General features: G+C 43.2%; 1 protein-coding gene across 1 annotated transcript; it reads left to right on the top strand.

Moving 5' to 3' along the window:
- Positions 1–1,585: 1,585 nt before the first annotated feature.
- Positions 1,586–22,259, top strand: DHTKD1 (dehydrogenase E1 and transketolase domain containing 1). The gene is made up of 17 exons (XM_075764753.1): positions 1,586–1,785; positions 3,659–3,814; positions 4,588–4,799; positions 6,618–6,812; positions 7,119–7,388; positions 10,665–10,836; positions 11,521–11,719; positions 12,581–12,893; positions 13,973–14,057; positions 14,712–14,851; positions 15,236–15,386; positions 17,723–17,829; positions 18,838–19,002; positions 19,392–19,474; positions 20,577–20,746; positions 21,218–21,303; positions 21,749–22,259. The coding sequence occupies exons 1-17, from the start codon at positions 1,632–1,634 to the stop codon at positions 21,848–21,850; spliced, it is 2,760 nt and encodes a 919-aa protein (XP_075620868.1). The 5' UTR covers positions 1,586–1,631; the 3' UTR covers positions 21,851–22,259.

Consider the following 22,259-nt stretch of genomic DNA (forward strand, 5'->3'; position numbering starts at 1 on the left):
TACCTTTTTTTTTTTTTTTTTTCTTTGGTTCTCTCCCTCATCCTGCTGGGGGGGAGAGGGAGGAGTAAGCGAACAGCTCTGCAGTTGCTTCAGCTGCCAGCTAGGTTAAACCACAACACTCCACAACCTCCCTGGGTATCTTGTTTGAGCGCTTGGTTACCTTCACAGTAAAAAGATGTTTCCTGATGTTCAGGTGGAGCCTCCAGTGTTTCAGTTTGTGCCCACTGCCTCTGGTCCTGGCTCCATCCTCTTTGTACCCTCCTTTCAGTTGTTTACACGCATTGATAAGAACCCCCTGAGCCTGCTCTTCTCCAGGCTGAACAGTCCCAGTTCTCTCAGCCTTTCCTTGTAATTGAGGTGCTCCAGTCCCTTCATCATCTTCATGGCCCTTCATTGGATTCTGTCCCATATATCTATGTCTGTTTTGTACTGAGGAGCCCAGAACTGGACAGGTGTGGCCTGACCAGTGCTGAGTAGAGAAGACCTGCTGGCAATACTTTAATGCAGCCCAGGATACCATTTGTCTTCATTGCTGCAGGGGTACAATTGCTGCCTCATGTTCAACTTGCTGTCCACCATGACTCCCAGGTCCTTTTCTGCTGAACAGCTTTCTGGCTGGGTGGTCCCCAACATGTACTGGTGCTTGGGCTGTCCCTGCCCAAGTGCAGGACTTTGCACCTCTCCTTGTTGAACTCCATGAGGTTCCCATCAGCCCATTTCTCCAGCCTGTTGAGGTCCCTCTGGATGGCAGCACAACCCTCTGGGGTATCAGCCACTCCTCCCAGCTGGTTGTCATCAGCAAACTTGCTGAGGGTACACTCTGCCCCATCATCTAGATCATTAATGAAGATGTTAATCAGGACTGGACCCAGTACAGACCCCTGGGGTACACCACTAGTTACTGGCCTCCAACTAGACCTGTGCCACTGATCACCAGCCCTGGACATTCAGCCAATTTTTAGTTCCCCTCACTGTCTGCTCATCCAGCCCACACATCCCTAGCCTGTGAGGATCTTACGGGAGACAGTGTCAAAGGCTCCACTGAAGTCCAGGTAGACAATATCCACTGCTGCCCCCTCATCTACCAGGCTGGTCACTTTGTTGTAGAAGTTTATCGAGTTGATCAAGCATGGTGAAGCCATCTGACTACTCCTGATGGCTTTCTTGTCCTTCATGTGTTTGGAAGTGATTCGTAGGCACCTGGAAACTTTAGATGAAGTTTTTAGATTTTGTTGTAACTTTGTTTCTCTGTAACTCATGTCTTTTGTGGGTAGGTTTTCCAGAGGTGATGAGGTTACTGTGTCTTTTCCCAGCCTATCCACAATCCAGCGTACCCTATAGACAAGATTATGCTTTGGGAGAGACTGTTAAATAGGAAATTTAGGCAGCCTTTCAATAGGAAATACCAGGATACTGGACTATACTTCTGAAGCCGCTGAAAGGACTAGAGAAACAGTCTGGGCATTCCGATTTAAAGGCCGTACACCGGGCCGGGCCCCTGACAGACACCCCCGCAGGCGCCGCCTCCCTCCTCCTCCGGGAGCGGGCGGGAAGCGGCGGCCCTACCCAGCGTGGGGGCGGTGGCGGGGGCGGTGGCGGTGGCGGGGCTGGCGATCGGCAGCGCAGCGGCCATGGCGGCGGCGAGTGTCGTGCGCTCCGCGTTGTGGCGGGGCGTCTTGCGGCGCTGGTACCGTACCGAGCGGGGCGTCTACGGCTACAAGCCGCGGAAGGCGGCGAGCGGGCGATCGGCAGAGCTGCGCGGCGCCGGGGCGAGCGGCAAAGCAGGTCGGACCCTTCCCCCCCCCACACACACTCACTCACTCACTCACTCGCTCTACCTCCGGCCTCCGCTGGGCTGAGGGGAGGGCGGCGGGGGCTGCCCCGGAGGCGGGGGACCGCTCATCCCGCCGCGGCGAAGGGGGGAGGCTAGGTTCCCGCTCGGGCGCTGCTCGGCAGCCCCACGCTCGCCTCAGGGAACCGGCGGCCCCGCGAGCGCTGAGGGGCCCAAAGTCCGAAGGCGTTGAAGCGTCGATCAGAGGCGCTTTATATTTTGTTCTCCTTGCCTTACTGAGTGCCGCCCGGAGCCGCCGCATCTCCTCGGGGCTCATGGTGGACTTTCGCTGGCCGAAAGGCCGAGCTTGCCCTCTCTCAGGGCCGGGAGCGGTGCAGATCCGCCCCGCAGAGCCGTTGGCTCTGGTTCCCCGGCGCGCCTGCTGATACCTTGCCCAGCTCCGCGGGCAGAAGCGACTGTGCGTGGCCGAAGTTACTTTGGTAAAGTGTTCTTTGTAGTGTTTTACTGCTCACAAAGGCACCTGTGCTATGCGCCTCTGATTTTTCTTGTTTATATTCTTATGCTTGAACTAGCTAAGTACAGATAACTGTGCTATAGCAATAACTGTGATGCTTTTAGCTCCGTTTTATAGTGCAGAAAAATAATTTGAAGCTGAAAACTTCAGCTTCAAATCGTCTCTGCATTAGGACCTCAGGAGACTCCAGTAGGAATTGCCCATTGCTGAGAAACAGGAGTGAAACTGGTTTGTTAGCTCCTGGACACCAAGTCCCATCACTAAGTAGCCTCCTTAAGCAAGGAAAGGGTGGATATATTTCTATGTTACATTTTTAAAAATTGCTTTTAAAAGAGAATATTGTGGGAGATGTTAGGGTTATGTTCTTCTATTGTGGAACTCCTCACAGAAAAGGAGTTTTGAACAGGCCATCTGTGTGAATGTAGTAGCTGGAGCAGAGTGCCAGCAATGGAAATCTGGATGTCAGAGAAATTACTTTGTGAAAAGGTATCAGAAATTGCATTGTTTTGGAAAATGAAAGCCTTCAGACCTGAATACTGTCAGCGCTGTGTCTTTATCAGGGTGAAACTACCCCCCCACACACACATTATAAACGCATTATAAACTCGTTCATAGCATTAATTTGTAGCAGATTCTGCTTGCAATATATTTAATTGATTTACAATTTATTGACCTGGTCTGTGGTATGTGCTCAATGACAGTAATGTTGTGTGCGTGACTTTTCAGTTGGTCAAGTTTTGCTTATGTCGATAATTTTTTGACCTTGATGTGAGATGCCTACAACAGTCTGTTGCTGGTACTTGTTGAAAAACATGTTCACATATTTGAATTTTTAGTATGTCTGACTCAGCACGTGCACATGCTGTTGGCTTGTGGCTCCTGACACAGAGATTGTTTCTTTTTTTGAAGTCGTAGGACCTGAATTATTGTTAAGAACCTATTGTCCTGTCATTCCAGCAAGGAACAGGAAAGCATAAGTGATATGATAGAGTTGGCTGAGGAAATAAGACTTAGCACACTGGTAGTGTGCTGTTCTCTAGTTGGATGTACCTGTTGCAAAGATATTTGAAGCAAAAAGAAGTAGCTTTGCATGTGTTTACAGGAGCCTAACAAGGGAGCAGAGGGAGAAATCTAGAGTGTGTTTGCTTGAAAATTGAATGAGTGAGCACATTTAGAATTTTGATGATGGAGCTGTTGTGGGGTGACGAGGTGAAAACAACTGCTTAGAAAAATTATTGTTCCAGCCAGAACCTTGATGATTATCAGTGGACAGCATACTCCTGTGTTGGTGTTCTAAACAGATTAAATGTGACCACACGTGCGATACTGTTCTGCTTGCTTTTTGTTTTTAGTTGACCACGCTCTTGCTCGTTTAATAACTGCATACGCTGAACATGGCCACAAAGCAGCCAAAATAAACCCACTGTTTGCTGGCCAAGCTGTTATGAACATGGTACCTGAAATCCAAGAGTTGGCTGAAGTTCTTCAAGGGCCTTTCATTACTACAGGTAAGTCTGCAGTCTTATCACGGCAAATTCTCTTCATGGGTGATTTACTGAGAGGCTGTGGCCTCTGTGGAAGAGCCAAATATTGAGTGGTGGTTCAATCAGTAATGAACTGTTGGACGGAAAATTGTTAACTTCAGCCTACTTATATGCCTGTTGCAGAAATCATCATGTAATGAGTGGCTACCTTCTAGCATCTTTGGAAACCATGACAATTTTTACTTGTTCTTACAACTACTGAGGTTATACATTAATTTCTTGTGTTGCTGTAACATTCTATGATTTAGCATAATACTTAACACTGTAGTGAAGCTACAGAGCACTGGGGCAGAAGTCAAGACTTGTTGTTTCTTGGATCTCGTAGACTCTAGCTGTAGCCTTGAACAAAGGAGAGTCTGTCTCTCTGCTTTGTTTTCTCCATCTGCCAAACAGGTGCTTATCTACTTGTGATGCAGCTGGAATTGGAGCTCATTTCTCTGAGCCACAAGATACCGAGTGCTATACTGAGTCACAAAAACAGTGACTTTGTGTAATTCATGGTAAACTCTTTCAGAAAGGCATTTTGAGCACCTTACAAATAAGCATGAGACCCTCATATTAATAACACTGAAGTGTGCTTATAAAAAATGTTCTTCAGTTTTGTCTTTAAATGGAGGAAAGGAAGACGACATTAATTTGTATGCTCAAAATGTTAATGTAATTGCAAGACAACAGTTTAGGTCTTAGTGCTTCCCCTTCCTCCCCCAAAGTGGCTACTAACATTTATTTCCCACCAGGGCTTCTAAACATGGGAAAAGAAGAAGCTTCCCTAGAGGATGTGTTGACTTACCTTGACCATATATACTGCGGGCATATTTCCATAGAAACAAGCCAGCTTCCAACTTTGGAGGAGAGAGAATGGTTTGCTAAAAGGTTTGAAGAACTAAAACAAGAAGCATTTACACCTGAAGAGAAAAAGCACTTGTGCAAACTGATGTTGGAATCCCAGGTACCTTGTTCATTGTAGACTCACTAATAGAGTCGTGGAATCTGTCATGAACCCTTTACTGCTCCAGACATTATTCATGCAGAAAAAGAAGAATCACTATCCTGAAAAGCTTTGACAGTGCACAAGAGGAGGAAGTACAAAGTTTTGCCTGAAAAAGTGCAATACACAAATGCAAGAATCTCATTGGAGGTTTTTGCTGAATTTACTTAGCAGCCATTATTGAAACAAATAGCAATACGTTTTGGTTTGTATTGATTATTTTGGAAATAATTTCTAGGAAAATATTTCCAGCTAGTTCCAAACTCAAAAGGTTTTTAGAACTAATTAGAACATATATTGTGTGTAATTTGTATTCTTGCAACATACATTCTTTATCATCTGGAGACACAAATAATGACCCTACAAACCCATGAGTTATCAGTCTTCAGAAGTGAGATTCTCTTAGGCAAATGATCTGACAGCTTATATTAAGTGCTACTGATGGGAACGCAAGGTTGGGTAGAGCTGTATGAAAATTTTGTGCTCTGGTGTAGCTGTTCTGTGTTTTCTTTTCACCCTCATGCTGATCTGTTTTACTAGCTTTAAAGTATGATGTCTCTCAAGGTTTTGGGAGAACAAAACGTAGTTGAAGTGAGGTGTTAGCCACATAGCACTGGTAAATTTGCTGCTTTTCAGCAAAGGAACCTTTGTTGAATGCATTCTTTAAGGACGTGAAAGATTTATGTACTTGCAAAATATATAAAGGAAATTTATTCCAATACTTCTGTACTGTGAAAAATTTTCTTTTTTTTTTTTCCCTTTCTCCCTGTGTTATCCAGAAGGATGGAAAGGTAGAAGAGCAGAATCTGTGAAGTTGTCCCTGTTTCCAGTTTTCCAAGTGGAAGGAGTTAAATGTAATATTTACCAATGACTAAACAGAAGTATATGGCACATTTCATATTTTTCTTGCCTCTTTGGCTGTTAAAGGAACTTGACAGTGACACAGGAGGGTGAAATCAGGACCCTGATAAATTCACTGTTGACTTCAGTATGACCAGAACTGTACTGAGAGTATAGAGTTTGACGGGGGGGAAAAGCCTCTATGTGTGATTAGTTTTGTATACATTATTCCTTGGAATTAAATGTTTCTTCAGTAGAAGGTGTTCAGCAGTTGGCTCACATCTTTTGCTGTGGCTCAGCCTTCCCTTTTCAGTTACAGAATTCGTTTATTTTCAGTCTTCTGTTGCAAAACACTACAGACACTTCAGCGCTTCCAAAACTTTTGTCACTTGTGAGAGCTGTCTAGGAGTAAATGAATGGAGTGAAGTGGGAAGAGTGAGAGGAAAATGAAGTAAATACAGATCTATTTATTTTCCTTCTCTCAAGGATTCTCTTACCTATGTACTGAGTACTGGGTCTAATAGTAATCAAAGTGAAACACTGTGCTTCTCTAGCACTTTGCATCTCAGGATAGTTAAAGTTTATACAGTAAAAGAACAGCATTCCTTAATTTCCACCTGAAATAGATAAACTATGAAGGAATTTGTAAATTGCTCTGGTGTTATATTTCTTCGTGCATCTCCTTCCATGTTAGATCAAGAGAGTTTGGTCCTCAATACAGCATTTTTCTGCTTCAGAGGAAATAAGAGCTGATTTCTTGTAGTCATCATAGCTTCTGGTCTTAGACTGTGTAGGTGGAGAATGAGCTGAGACTTTCAAGGGCTGTGCTTAGGTTTGTATGCTTAAAGGTACACACATACTGAAATTATATTTCAATTTTATAAACAGAAGACTGCTGCTTAAAATAGCCTAATACTGAAGTTCTCCTGTTTTTAATAGGAGTTTGATCACTTCTTAGCCACAAAGTTTGCCACAGTGAAGCGATATGGTGGTGAAGGAGCAGAGAGTATGATGGGTTTCTTCCATGAGTTGTTCAAGATGTGCGCGTACAGCGGTGTGACAGATATCATTCTTGGAATGCCTCATCGCGGGAGACTTAATCTTCTCACGGGTTTACTTCAGCTGCCACCTGAGGTGAGAGATTTATAATCTCATTGGCAGTTGCTCTATGCCTGGTTTATTTGCAATAAAATCCCAAAATTTGTCATGTTGCAAATGCTGGAGCAATAAAAAAAGTCAGCTGTGTGAGGGTATTTTCCCCTCCTGTCAGCCAAATGTCTGCAGGAGATTGTTAAAATAACTCTAATGAAGGGATTTATGTGCTGTTATCAGAAGCATCCTTGCAATTTCAGAAGTAGGAGAGCATACAGTTCTGCACGTTTTTCTTTCAATGTGTCAGTGAATTGCAAAGACGATTTAACCAAATTTGTTTCCATGCAGCTCATGTTCCGTAAGATGCGTGGTTTGAGTGAGTTTCCAGAGAATTCAGCTGCCACTGGGGATGTTCTCTCCCACTTGACATCTTCTGTAGATCTCGACTTCGGTTCCCACAGGCCGGTGCATGTCACCTTGCTACCTAACCCCTCGCACTTAGAAGCAATCAATCCAGTAGCTGTGGGCAAGACACGAGGAAGGCAACAGACCCTGCTCGATGGAGATTACTCCCCAGACAGCTCCGCACAGCCTGGAGACAAAGTAATTTGCCTGCAGGTAGTTTGCTTATGATTTGTAACTGATCTTTGTAAGACTGCCTGGATTAGCGTGTGAACAGAACTGGTGTATACAGAAATACCAAACAAAACTGAATTAATGTAGAATATCAAGAACTGGGATCCTTTTTATGGAGAAAGAGGAGGGCAAGGAAGATTTCCAGGTGACATAAGTGATGATACTCGCGTTTGAACAATTCCACTTCTAACATTTCTGAAGAATTGATTCTGACACCTTCCCTTATTTAAATAATAGTCTGGATTGAGAGCCATGTGTGCCTGTCCTCACAGACCACTTTTGCATTTAAACCACCACTGTTAGCCTTCTTTTAAATTAAATGGGTTTGGAGAACAGCTGTCACCAAGGTTGCAAAATATAAAGGAGGATTTAGAATTTTGTTATTTTATCATGGTACTGTTGAAGAGTCTGCTGGAATTGGTTTTTATTCCTTGAACTGTCTTTTATAGCTGTGGAGGCAGTCCTAAATAGTTCCTTGATAAATTTTCTTTTCTTGCATTGTATTCTACTTGGAAATACAAGTGAGTTGATCTCTTAAACATTTTTAAAACTGAGAGTAAAAATGAGTTGGGGCAGAACTGTTCTCCTGTGAAGTATAATAAACAGTAGAAGTGAAAACGTATTTCAGTTAAATAAATGTTTTGCTTCCTTCTGGAAGGATGTGGATTCTGAGAAAAAGCACGAAGGAGAATATGAAATACTGAGAAAACTGGAGGCAAGTTAGGGTTCTTTTTTTTTGTATTTAGGAAAAAAAAAGGCTCTGGGGCATGCAAGTGCAGGAAGACAAGTTTGTTATTTGATGCGTCTTCTCATCTTTCAGTGCAGTTATGTCAGTTAGTTTCATGAGATATTATTGCTTCTTGGATTCTGTCTCATAATGTTAGATCTTCACTGTGTAGTAATGAAACTACAATGACTCTTTAAACAAAGATTCTTCAGGATAAATGGACCCTCCCTATGCAAGAAAAAAATGAACTTCTTTTGGTTTTTTGAAGGGGTAAGTGGTAGGGAGGGTTGCATAGTAGAGAAGAACAGCATTTAATTCCGAACTAGCCACCTCCATGTTAGTAAACTGACTCAAAATATTCCCAAAAGAAAGAAAACATTTCATGTAATGTGAACATCAGTAGTCATGAAGAGGTCCAAGAGTTAGATTTAAAAAAAAAAAAAAAAAAGGCAGATTTTTACAGTTGTGACTGTTAACTGCTCTCATTCAGCTAATTGAGAAGAAAGAGATGAAAGCAGACACTTCCTCTTTCAGAATCTTGGTTTGGAAGTTTCTTTTCATAGAATCATAGAATGGTTTGGGTTGGAAGGGACCTCAAAGCCCATCTAGTTCCAACCCCCCTGCCATGGGCAGGGACACCCTCTACTAGACCACATTGCCCAAAGCCTCATCCAACCTGGTCTTAAACGCTTCTAGGGATGGGGCATCCACAGCTTCTCTGGGAAACCTGTGCCAGTGCCTCACTTGGGCTTTCTGTTTTCATAGTGCTTTCTCTCCTCAAATATAAGTGTGGAAACTCTGAACTGAGGTTGCCTCTGGCATTTGTTCTATTGTTCCACTGGCCTGACTACCAGAGCTTGAGGGTAAAAAGAGTAAAGATCAGGTAAGGTACCCATATCAGTGGTAAACCTAGTTGTCCAAGGTCTGAAGATCATCTTTTCTTTTAGAACTTCAGTGTGCTTGGAATATATGAAGACTATAAAACTCTTCCTTGGATAACTACCATGGACACTTCTCCAATGTTTAATTGTCCATCTCTGCTGAAGAGTGGTTTATTTTTCACCTTCTCACATACTTTAACTCCACTTCCTGGACATCAGGCAACTACTGGTATTGATAATTTGATCTGAAATCTGAGAATAAGGTCTCCCTAAAATAAATTTCACATTTGAGGTTTCACTGTCGGGGTCACTGTTTGATGAATTCAACTTGATGGTAGTAACCTTGCTTTTATGTTCTTTGCTAAATGCTGCCCAGAAAAAAACATGTACTATCAAAAACTGTTTCCAGCTTTCTGCTAGAATGAGAAAAATCCCACCTGCTCCACAGGAACTGAATCCTCTGGTGTTGAGATAAATATGTAGAGTCTTGTGTAGTTGGATAGTCACACTGTCCGTAGGCTTTAAATGCTTTGGGATGTACTGAAGGCCATAAAGTTCTTTCAGATATTCTAGGGTCTTCACTCAAATGGTATCACCGAGATACATAGCCTTCTTAGGCAGCAGAAGAAACCAGAAGGGAAAAGTGAAACCCCAACACTTCAGGAACAAGTGTAGCATGGTAAGGGATAGAGTGGAGATGCTGTGTTGGCTCTCTCTTGCAGTAGTTAACTTTGGTTTTCTGTGATGCCTTTTAAAAAAGTCTCTGTGTTAGAACTATCTAAAACCCAGTGCTGCTGTTTCACTGGTTGATTACACCTCTACTCTTTTCCAGGTGTACTTGCACCTCCAAAAGTCTCTTAAGGCTTGAAACCATTATCCCATAACTAGAAAGTAGAACGGCCATCTGGTTTTAATAAGAAACTACATCAATCTACGTAGTGACTTAGATCTGCAAAGGATTGAATCTGTATTCTGAGGAAGGTGTGATCATATTCATCAATGGAGAACTCTCTCTAGTTTCAAAACATTGAAATGTTAGATGATACTTATTCTCGTATCTCTGGCCCTGGGTTGGATATCGCAGTAGTCTTCCCTTCCAAACCCTTTTTTTATTTGCAACATTTATTTGCAATTTTGAAATGTAACTAAGAACTTAGGTTTTATTTCCTTCTGAAAGCTTTTATTTGCTTTTTAAGTGCTTCCATTCAGTTCCTTTTCCACATTTTTCCTGTTGTCTCTGTTTTTGTCCCTACTTGGTAAGGTGGGAGTAGGCTTAAGTCTGAGTTCACAGCATTTACCTTTCAGCAAAGCATGTAGCGAATGCTGTGGTGACTGGCTTTCTTTTGTTCTGGGGTCAGTGACTTGCCGTCACCTGTACACTGGTGGGTCAATTTTAAGAGATTATAGGTCAGTTCCAGGTAGGGATTACATCAGGCTGTTATGTACAGATGTTGGCTGCTGTCACCTTGTGTTAGTGATAAGACTCTCAAATCATGAAAACAGTAGTCTGAAAGGGGTTAAGAAGTGGATCTGGCTGAAACTGTTCTACCTACTCAATTTAAAGAGCCTTGCATAATGAGTTATGGTTTTGATTTTGCTGTTCCTCCAGTGTTTTCTAATGAGATTTTTCCATCTTCTTCCCTAATGTAGGTACATGGCGATGCTGCTTTCTCTGGGCAAGGGATTGTTCCTGAAACACTGACCCTCTCTAATCTACCACATTTCAGAGTTGGTGGGAGCATCCATTTGATTGTTAATAACCAGCTGGGCTATACCACTCCTCCAGAGCGAGGAAGATCATCTCTCTACTGTAGTGATATTGGTATGTATAGTTGACTCAGAAGGAAGATTGCCTGTTGTGTCAGAAAAGATCCAGTGTGAATATATCCTGTGCTGTGGGCTTTTTATAGTAAGTGCCTGTCAACGCTAGAGGGTAAGATTAATACATCTATTTTCATGATAGAGTAGAAATTTAAATTATTATTGATTATTACCTCCTACTAGCAAAAATGCAAGTGCTAAAAATACACCCTCCCCATCTGCTTTATGGCAAAGACTAAATATCAAGGGAAAATCTTGTCGCATTTTTTATAGGATGTTATAAAATATTTGCAAGATTACTGTGAAGTCTTTATAACTCGTTTAATTCCTGGCATGTCATTGACAGCTTTTAAAAATGTATTGTGGTGGAGTGTATAATAGATGTATCTTAAATATAGCTTGATGATGCAGGAACTGTGTATAGAAAGTCCTCTGGGAATTTAGTGCTGGTAAAGAAGTTGTGCTCAAACTGTGACGAATACAACAGGTTGGGCTAATTGCACTTTCTCTGAGGGAAGACTCCTTATTCAAGCTCTCATCAGAAAGAGCGTGTTTTGTAGAGTTGTTTTTGTTAAATAAACTTCACATGAGTTGTCTGTAGTTTTCAGCAGAGTAGGTGTGTGTCCGCTTTCTTTGGGAGGAGTTGGGTGTGATTACTGTTGTTATGTTTTGAATCCCTGGACAGGTAAAATTGTTGGAAGTGCAGTTATCCATGTGAACGGGGATGATCCTGAAGAAGTTGTCCGTGCCACACGACTGGCTGTCGAGTACCAACGCCAGTTCCGCCGGGATGTAATAGTAGACTTGCTGTGCTACAGACAGTGGGGCCACAATGAACTTGATGAGCCATTCTTCACCAACCCCAGCATGTACAAAATCATCAGGTAAGGGTAACACCACCTGATAGGGGAACCCAAAATGTACTCGTGTCTACACCAACCCAGTATTGTCTGCCACTCTACTCAAGGTCTCTGTGTAATGAAGATCCTTTGCCATACCGACACCATCAGCAGCCCTTGACTAAGGTGTGAGTCTGATAATGATGTGTTAGTGAAGGTAACCATTGGTGTTGGTTCCTGAATATGCGGTTTGATGCCTCTTGGAGAAGAATCTTGCACATAGCCCTTGGATTTCAAATTTATGATGGCTAGTAATCAGAAAGCAATGTTGTCTTCTATGTGCCAGAGGGAAGCATAGATAATGTGGGAGAATGGGCAGGAAGCCGGTATGACATTTGTCTTATCTTTGCCTAGACCTGCTGGTTCCGATGGGGACTCATTTTTAAGAGCATTTAAAGGTATTGGGATTCCATCCTTATCTCCAAAGAAAAATACACACAAAAATTTCCTGGCCAATGAATTCTGGTATTTTAGGTGAAGCATTTATAGAATGGATGGCTTGATTTAATAGTAAAATCCTACTGTCAATTTGTCTGAAGAAAATATGCACAATAGCACAGATTCAGTCTAACTGGGAGGGGTTTTTTACTTGCTTTTGCCTGTAACTGCCAGCTGTAGGCACTTTTTTCCTAAAAATAAAGGACTGTAAAGCACATATCCAAGAGAATTGCTATCTCTCTGGAAATGCCAGGAAAGCAAACTTAATACAAACGAGTATAATGCACCAGGACATGATTTATTTTAGTTTTCCATGGTACCTGACAGTAGTAAGGTGGTATTTCCATGTTCTGTGGTGACATTGTTTTCGGGTTTAATGTCTATGGGGTTTGATTCCCTCCCTAACAGATCCCGTAAGAGTATCCCTGACACTTATGCAGAACATCTAATAGCTGCTGGGCTCATGACTGAGGTTGAAGTATCTGAGATAAAGACAACATACTATTCTAAACTGAATGATCATCTTGCCAACATGACTTTGTATAGTCCACCTCCTACCAACCTGCAGGCTCACTGGAAAGGCTTTGTTGAGCCTTCTGCTAAAATCACCACTTGGGACACAGGTATGCCTGTACCACTTCTGCAGTTTATTGGAGTCAAGTCTGTAGAGGTGCCTGAAGAGCTCCAGATACACAGCCACCTTCTGAAGACCTATGCACAGGTCAGTAGAGCATAATGATGCTTCTAGTCCCATTGCTCAAAGATACGACCTGTTACAGGAAAAACTCAAACGCAGCAAGGCTGCCAGTTAAAGGATGGCAAAGTATTCTCTAAGGAAAACAGCTTGCTCTCCTTTTTGAGGCTGAGATTATGCCATTTTTCTTCCAGTTCTGAAGAAAGGCATGTCCTCTCCCCCAAATCTAACCATATACTTAATTTTGTTATTTCAACAATATTTCGTTGCAATGAAGAAAAATACTTATAGAAAACACAGTTTAATATTCTTACAAATAACAGGCACTATTATGATAAATTACTATTATATGCTTTAAGATTATAATGAGTACTTTATGAGAGAATGAATCAAGAACTTGGTAATAGTGTACACAGTTTCTAAAGCCAGTAGTGAGTGTTTATGGGTTTTTTTATATAAACATAAGCAGACACATGTGGCCAAGTTTGACAGACAGTTTTTGATAGCTCATAAGTTTGTGTGCAATAGTTGTATTGATTTGAGTTTGTGAACGTTTCCCGCTGAATGATGACCTGCGCTGGTGTCTGGTTGGCAGCCATAGAGAGGCCATGAGTTGAATATTTCAGAAGACTGATGTTCTTGTCTTCCCAGCCCAAGACAAGAACACCACAGCTGGGAATGATAATTTTTCTGCAGTTCTGCAGGCCAGAACAGGGGGGAAGTCTGGAGACTGAAATACTTATGCCTGGTATCTTTCATCGCTGCTAACCAGACAAACCAAAAGTCTGTCAAGAGTATGTTCTGTGCTGTGCTAAGATTTTTAATATTTTCAGACTCAGATCTAATTTGTCGGTCCACAGTTTGTTGACGGGTAAGTGGACACGTGGGTCATCCATGATTCTGTGGTCCTCAGGGCAACCTTGTTCAGGGTGTGCTGAAATAAGACTGTGAATTCCAAACCAAGCTAAGCTGGCTGCCGGAATATAGCATTTCTCTCCATAGTGTTTTATTTTTTTCCTAGTTTCTAATATTGATCTGTGCTACCAAAAGAGCTAGAGATGGAAAAAGGCAAAATAGTAACTTTTCCTTGTTGTTTACTTGTTTAGTCAAGAGTTCAAAAAATGGAGGAAGGAAAAAAGCTGGACTGGGCAACAGCTGAAACTTTAGCATTTGGTTCTCTGCTAAGCCAAGGTAAGAGGCAACTAGACAGCAGACAATAAAATGTTTTTGCTTTGATGACAATAAAGTATAACATTAGACTTCTGAGGTGTTTCTAAGTCTAATGATTGATATGATGTATACATGTGACAACTTGCATTTGCATGGTACTAAGAGAAGGTAAATATGTATCCTGTATGTCACCAATATTTGTAGATTGAGTACTAAATGTCTTCAAAGAATTGTTGCTCACTTCCACTCCCCAAAAACATTCCTGCATAGAGCTGGACATGCAGCTGACATCAGTGGGGCCTCCCAAATACTTTTAGAATGTGTTTCATGCTACTAATTCTTTTCCCTCCTCTCTAGCCTGAATTGCTATCTCCATTTACATATGATATAGATCGCACATTTTTTGTAGTTTGCTTCGGTAAACTGAACTATTTATCACAAAATAGTTCTTGGCTGCAGAGAGGAGAAAAGAGAAATGTCTGAGCATCTCTGTGCTTGTGAGTTGGAGCTGCTGCTAGTTAAGAATTCCATCTCAGATTTGATGTTGCTGATGAGGCGAAATCCAAGAAGAGACTTAACAAAATAAGTTAAGGTTTTAGAAGTGGAGAGTTGTTGTCCTGTATGTTTTCTTTTTACATGACTTGCTCATCCAGTGTTTTGTTTCTTGCTTGCAAGGGTTTAATATCAGACTAAGTGGACAAGATGTTGGCAGAGGAACCTTTAGCCAGCGACACGCGATGTTGGTTTGCCAAGAGACAGATGATACTTACATTCCTCTGAATCATATGTCCCCAGACCAGAAAGGTTTCCTAGAGGTAGGTTCTGTGCTTCACAAGACAACCTTTTTCAAGTTGTGCTGAAACAGAATGCGTATTTTAGAGCTGCTGAGACATATGTAGGTAGCTTGTATATTCTGACAAACTCCAGATACAGAGACATAAAACCTGTCAGGGCACCCCCATTCCTTGTTGTTACTCTCTTGACAAATTTGACAAGGGGTTTTGCTTTTCTGTGAGAGATCAGCTACTATTCTTTTTCCCGTCTGCATTCAAAAGCAAAAAAAAGAGAGGTGACTATCAATTGCCTTTAGGAGTGTGTGTCCTCAGCGTGCCTAGCACTGATGTGCCTGGTTCCAAAGGTTCTTAACCCTGGGCTGTCTTCTTTCTCACCCACCCCTCCCAACAATTTCCTTTTGTTAGGTGAGTAACAGTCCCTTGTCTGAAGAAGCTGTGCTTGGTTTTGAATATGGAATGAGTATCGAGAGCCCTAAGTTACTGCCAATTTGGGAAGCTCAATTTGGAGACTTCTTTAATGGAGCCCAGATAATATTTGACACTTTCATCTCTGGAGGTGAGTGTACAAGGAGCTAATATATTTAAAAATGAATCATTTGTACTGTGGTGGGTTGACCCTGGCTGAGGGCCAGGTGCCCACCAGAGCCACTCTATCACTCCCCTCTTTCATTAGACAGGGGAGAAAAGGTACAATGAAAAAAAAACTTATGGGTCGAGATAAGGACAGGGAGAGATCATTCTCTAATTATCATCACGAGCAAAACAGACCGAACTTAGAGAGGGAATTCATCTTATTTATTACTAAGCAAAACAGAGTAGAGGAATGAGAAATAAAACCAAATCTTAAAAACACCTCCCCCCACTCCTCCCATCTTCCCGGGCTCAACTTCACTCCCGGCTTCAACCTCCACCCCCCCCTCAGCGGCACAGGGGGACGGGGAGTGGGGGTTACGGTCAGTTCATCACGCGGTGTTTCTGCTGCTTCTTCATCCTCAGGGGGAGGACTCATTGTTCCCCTGCTCCAGCGTGGGGTCCCTCTCACGGGAGACAGTCCTTCATGGCCTTCTCCAACGTGAGTCTCCTCCATGGGGTGCAGACCTTCAGGACCAGACTGCTCCAGCGTGGGTCCCCCACGGGGTCACAAGTCCTGCCAGCAAACCTGCTCTGGCGTGGGCTCCTCTCTCCACGGATCCACAGGTCCTGCCAGGAGCTTGCTCCAGCGTGGGCTTCCCACAGGCCACAGCCTCCTTCAGGTGTCTCCACCTGCTCCGGCGTGGGGTCCTCCATGGGCTGCAGGTGGAATCTCTACACCCCCTCATCCTCCCTCCATGGGCTGCAGGGGGACAGCCTGCTTCACCATGGTCTTCACCACAGGCTGCAGGGGAATCTTGCTCCGGTGCCTGGAGTACCTCCTCCCCCTCCTTCTTCACTGACCTTGGTGTCTGCAGAGTTTCTTACATCTTCTCACTCCTCTCTCTGGCTGCAAAAAGCTCTCTCTAACTGTTTTTCTCTTTCTCAAATATGTTATCACAGAGGCGCTGATTGGCTTGGCCTTGGCCAGTGGCGGGTCCGTCTTGGAGCCGGCTGGCATTGGCTCTATCAGACACAGGGGAAGCTTCTAGCAGCTTCTCACAGAAGCCACCCCTGTAGCCCCCCCCGCTACCAAAACCTTGCCACACAAAACCAACACATGTACTAAGCACATTTTTAGAAAATCCTTCATCTTTAAAGTAAAAGGGCAACATGTTGAGAAAAGAATTCTGTTTTCTCAAGAAGTCTTGTGAGCTTGCCTGTGTGGTCCTGACTTCTCTGCAGCTTTTCTCTGAAGACAATCTATCTAAAATGACAGACACCCCATCCATGGCCGATGACAGTAATTCCGAAAGGACAGTTGATTATATTAATGGCCTTTCTTCCCTACCCTTCCCCATATATTTATTTTACTGTGTGTATATATATTTGATGGCTTTTTTAGGCTGTACCTTTCCTTGAGGCATCTGTAAAATTTTTGAAGCAATACAGAAGTGATTATTTAAAACAAACAAAATTCCCACACCACCACCTTACAACCAACCTCTCAGTTTGAGTCTATCATGTTTTCTGAGTGCTCAGATACTGCAAAAAGACCTCTCTGACCTGGAACACGCTGAGAAAATGCTAAGATTAATTTCCAGAGTCGAATTCCTTGCATGTAAGCATCTGGAGCTTTGGCATTTAGCCTCAGTTAGGCCTCTGCACTCCCTCCGTAATCATAAATGGAAGTTCAGAGGCCCTCTTATCCCACTTATCCTCAACATCTATTTGAGGCTGGGATGAATTGCCTTCTGGGTTTAACTGTAATCCCTTGGATAGTGCAGGAGGTTTGATGGAGCCCAGCCAGAGGAACTAGCCTGTGGCTAGCACTGCTGTCTTAGCTAGGACTGGCTCACAGGACGCTGCCTGGGTCACACCTGCAGAGGACCAAATGGCCAAGGTATGCAGAAAATAGGCAACAAATTATGGTTAGGGGTTTTTTTTACTGAAGAGAGTTACCTTTGAGGACCTCTGTTAGTCAAGAGGAAAATTCCATTAAGAGGATTCTTGCATACTGCGGTGATGTTTTAGACTAAATTTTAAAATCTTCATTGTGTCACATGTTCCACATGGAGGCTTGAGTCTTTGGAAGCCCAAAGTTACATGCTAATTTCAGAAACTTCAGATCATCTTATGTCTGCTGTTTCACTGTTGTGAATGTCCTGGCAAAATACCAGCAGTGTGTTTCAGGCTTGTATTTAACGATGTGGAATCATTAGCTATTCTTTTTTCCTGAGTAGTTTGTGCAAAATAATGTGTTTTGTGGCTCTGTGTTCTGTGGAAATCATTCTTTCCTTCCTCCTTGTTGTGTGTTTGTAGGTGAGGCCAAATGGCTTCTGCAGAGTGGGATAGTAATTCTCCTTCCCCATGGCTATGATGGTGCAGGCCCTGAGCACTCGTCCTGCCGGATGGAACGGTTCTTACAGGTACCCCGCCACACCTCTGATTCACATACTCCCCGTCGCAGTGCTGGCAATCAGCTCTGGGAGTCTTGCAGGAAAACATCCCATTCCTGGTGTACCTGCTAGTGACATCAGGAGCTGGAGGCTTACCAGGCTCATGATGAGATAGGAATGGGCTAGGCTGAAGGTGGAGGAAGAAGGGGTACTGTGATGAGAAGGTGCAAGTCTACAAGTAGTGGGGAAGCAGTTTTGGTTTAAATGCTGCTGTAACAGCTCTGGTGCAAGACCGATTGAACCTTGTATTAAATGCGTGCTGTTCCTGTTGCATCTCTGTCACTTGCCCAAGTGGGTGTGTGATAATGTGAAATTTTGTGTGTTGAATTGTCTAATGTGAGATTTGCATAGTGCTTGCAGAGGCCCCTGCCCTCTGCAGACAGCCCTACTGGGACGTGCTTCAGTCCTGCCTGCTGTCTTTTTTTTTTGATTGCTGCTCTTCAGCAACGTCACTGTACCACAGGATGAGTCCAGTAGCAAGACAAAATTGCTGAATTGCAAATAGCAGACCTCTAACGAGCACTTCTTATAGAAAACAATTTGGGGATTGGCATCAGAAACAGCCAGTCCCCCTCTTGAGCAAACCACTCACAGATCTGTCCACTAGGCACAGATGATACAAACAGAACGCTGGGTGCTATTAAATATCAGTTAGTAAATGAAAGCCTTTTCCTCTGAGTAGTGGCTTAAGGAGAGGTTTGCAGTATGTTTAGTATGCCACTCTGATGGGGAGGTCATGGCCTCCCCACTGTTAGAAAAACTGCCATGCCCTGGTTACAGTGTGCTAGAAGGAGACAGTTCAGATATAATCCTACCAGTTAAATACTAAAGCCATTTCTTCTCTGAAGTTGTTCTTCCTTGCAATCAATGTTTGAATTGGGATAGTGGTCTTCTATCTTTATGTGCCTGGATTGTCTCTTGCATATTTGGCTCGCTGCTTGCTTCTTGACAAGGTATTGCTCTGTTCCCTTTATATAGATGTGTGACAGCTCAGAAGAGGGAGTTGATGGGGACCAGGTGAACATGTCAATTGTGCATCCCACCACTCCAGCACAGTATTTCCATTTACTCCGGCGGCAAATGGTCCGAAACTTCAGGAAACCTCTGATCGTTGCCTCTCCCAAAGTGTTACTCAGGCTCCCTGTAAGATGAAAAACTTTCTTTTCCTTTTTCTTTTTTCTTTTTTTTCCCCTTCCTCTTCCATGTTCTCTTCTTTCCCTTTCTCTTTGTTCTTCCTCTGTGTTCTCCTCTCTCTGTTTTGGGGTCAAATCAATGGGGTTTTGTCTGTTTGGGGCTGGATAGGTTGAGGATTAAAGCTGGAGGTGAGCTAGAAGTAGGGTTGATTCTAGGTCTGGCAGTGTTCTTGAGAATCTTATCCCACCTTTCATTGGTGGGAGTGGGAATGGGAATAGGAGGGAGAGGGAAGACTATCTTTTGAACTTACCAAAACCCTGTCTCGGTATCCTCTCCCCAACTCTGGCCTGAGGGAAAAGGCAGCACAATTTGGTAACTTCCAATTCTCCCCCACATAGGCTGCTGTATCAAGCTTTGAAGAAATGGCTCCAAGGACAACATTCAAGCCTGTCATTGGTGACTCCTCTGTAGATCCTAAAAGGTAGCTCTACTTTCTTAGAGGGAAGTCCTGTCCCTTTCTCCTACCTAACAGCTCAAGTTTGAGGTGATACGAAAGAGGTGACTTTGGGGGAAAAATGCGGTTTTATGGTGGGTGACTTAGTTTTACTTGTTTCTCTCCTTTTCTTCTGCTTACTTGTTGGTAGTTATCATACCTGTTTGCATGACTGCAACGTGTTCAGGCGTTCAGCTCTGGCCCCCACAGGGAGGTTGTGACTGCAGTTACTGATCTGATGGGCGCTGTTCTGCGCCATGCCCATGAGCTAAGTTACTGGGAGCAGCTCTGACACAGAGATGCAGAATTTTTGTTCTGCTGTTGTAACAGCTGAGCTGATAAAGTGAAGTTAGGGCAATAATAAACTCTGTGTGTATCACTCTCCCTTCAGATATAATTTATAGAGAATCCTGTTCACAATTGGCAATTCTGGCCTTCATTTTTTTCTCCCCTAAGGTTCTTTTGTGCTCCTTGTCCCAGTAGTACCTGAGTCTGACAGCATCCCTGCTGTTTGCATCCTCACCCACAATCAAAAGGCTGGAAGTATCTTAGCATCTTGGGTTTTTTAGGTGGGTTGGTGAGGCAGAAGGGGTGAGGTTTCTCTCCTTGCCTTTGCCCAGTAAGGTTAGGCAGCCAAGACCTCTCTGATTGCTGGAGGGTATTGTCTATCTCCAGCAGACAGCTCCTCTTTGGCATGGGAGAAGATTGTCCTCTGGAGGTTCTTCTCTCCCTCTCTGGTTTATTCTCTATGGAGAGCCCATAGATGACTAGCTTTGACTAGGTCTTTAATTTTTAGGTAGTTAAAGCTAAGAGAGTTGAATCCCATTGTAAGGTAACTTTCCCAGAACTACCAAAGAAGCAGGACCTCTGGGCTCTGGCATACTGTGCACAAAGGTTAGTTTGCAGCTGTTGGAGGGAAGTGGGAGGGAAGGGAAGGCAAAGAAAAGAAAAGATGGTCTGGGGAAGCAATTTAGCTTCCTAAAGTTGTCTTTAAAGTTTGGCTGATTGTTTTTTGCTGAAAGTGTGAAACTGTTCTGCATACAGTTTCTGTCAAACACTAAACTTGGAAACATTCCTTTTTTCTTTTTAGTGTCACCCAAGTGGTGCTCTGTTCTGGTAAGCATTACTATGCTTTGGTGAAGCAAAGAGAGATGCTAGGAGAGAAACAGCACAACACAGCTATTCTGAGACTTGAAGAACTGTGTCCTTTCCCCCTGGAACCTCTACAGCAAGAGTTGAGCAAATACAGCCGTGTGAAAGGTCAGCCAGGTTTTTACCTTTTTGTTTCTAGACTCTTGGAAGTAATGAACTAAATCTGTTGCCTGCCTTTTAGGATGAAGGCTTGTAGTGGCTTTTTCCTCTTTGCTCTTCCACTTCTGCTAAAAGAACTTGACTCTGCTATTGTTAGCTTCCATAAAGCGCTACTAAAAATCAGAGTGAACCATTTGGGGCATTTTTGCATTGGTCTTTGCAGTCCAGTCCTTTAAGTACCTTTTGAAAATGTTAGTAGGAAAGCAGAATATACCCACAGCATACCATAATAGTGGACATACTTTTGGTTTGACTTAAGCAAGCTGTGACCTGCAAGGTAATTCAATCTGGCAAGCTTTCATTTCAAAGGTAGTGCTGAGACAAAAGAGGCAAAGGTGCTACAAAAGAAAAAGCTGTTTTACTTGAGCTGCTGAAAAGATAAATCTGTGCATTTGTAATAGACCTTTATCCTTCCTGTAGTCTTCATCTGGAGTCAGGAAGAACCACAGAACATGGGTCCATGGTCCTTTGTGTCACCACGGTTTGAAAAGCAGCTGGGTGTTAAGGTAAGTTATCCCCATGGTGTTTTAGTCTTTAAAATGAAGTTTGAAGTTCTCCTCGAACACAAAATTCTGTGACGCTTAACACAAAAGACTCATCTTCATGCCTCAACCAAATCTGTGTTCTAATTTAAGCTACTTAGCTCTTTATAGTGGTGATGAGCAGGACTGGAACTTTCTTTCACCAGGGGTTCAGTCTAAATAGACAGGATCATGAAAGAGCCCAGGTAGGAAACAACATACTTGATGTGAGTGGGAGGAGAATCCAAAGCTGCTCTTTACTTGGGCAGATCGAGCACTGTAATGTCCTTGGAGCCATGGTCATCCTGCATTACCTCCAGCTGGGACTGCCCAGTATCCGACAGTAGATACCACCATGGCATCAGAGGCCCTCAAGATGGGATCCTGTGCTTGTGCTTCATTAATCATTTCCTCCTGACTCAAATTTCAGCTCCGTCTTGTGAGTAGACCTCCTTTACCAGCCCCAGCAGTTGGCATTGGAACCCTACACCACCAGCAGCAGGAAGACATTCTTACCAACACATTTATCTAAGTTTTCAACGGATGGACTACTGCTCCTATGAAGAACAAAACCCAGACCCTTAAGACTCTTAGTTCTCCAAAATGGGAAAAAAGAATCGAACAAGTTCTGTAATGATGAAGCAATTTTTTCATGTAGGAGGATACCTAAAGATGAGGGGTGATGCCTGTTACTCTAGACACTTCTTGTTCTCTTGTAGTATTTTATACAAAACATGTTTTTAAAGCTAAAAAAAAAAATAATCCAGTCCAAGGGGCAGATCTGTGAAGTGGCTATAAAATATGTTGTATCACATTGCTTATCTGCACTTCACAGTTCCCTGGGATAGTGCCCGTGTGCAAACAATTTCTGTTTCCACAGAACTGTTAGTGGTGTTTGGTTGAATAAATGCTTCCTCATACCTGGGAATGAGCCATTTCTA

This window comes from Balearica regulorum, chromosome 1 (genome assembly GCF_011004875.1).
Source record: "Balearica regulorum gibbericeps isolate bBalReg1 chromosome 1, bBalReg1.pri, whole genome shotgun sequence".
NCBI classification, from domain to species: domain Eukaryota; kingdom Metazoa; phylum Chordata; class Aves; order Gruiformes; family Gruidae; genus Balearica; species Balearica regulorum.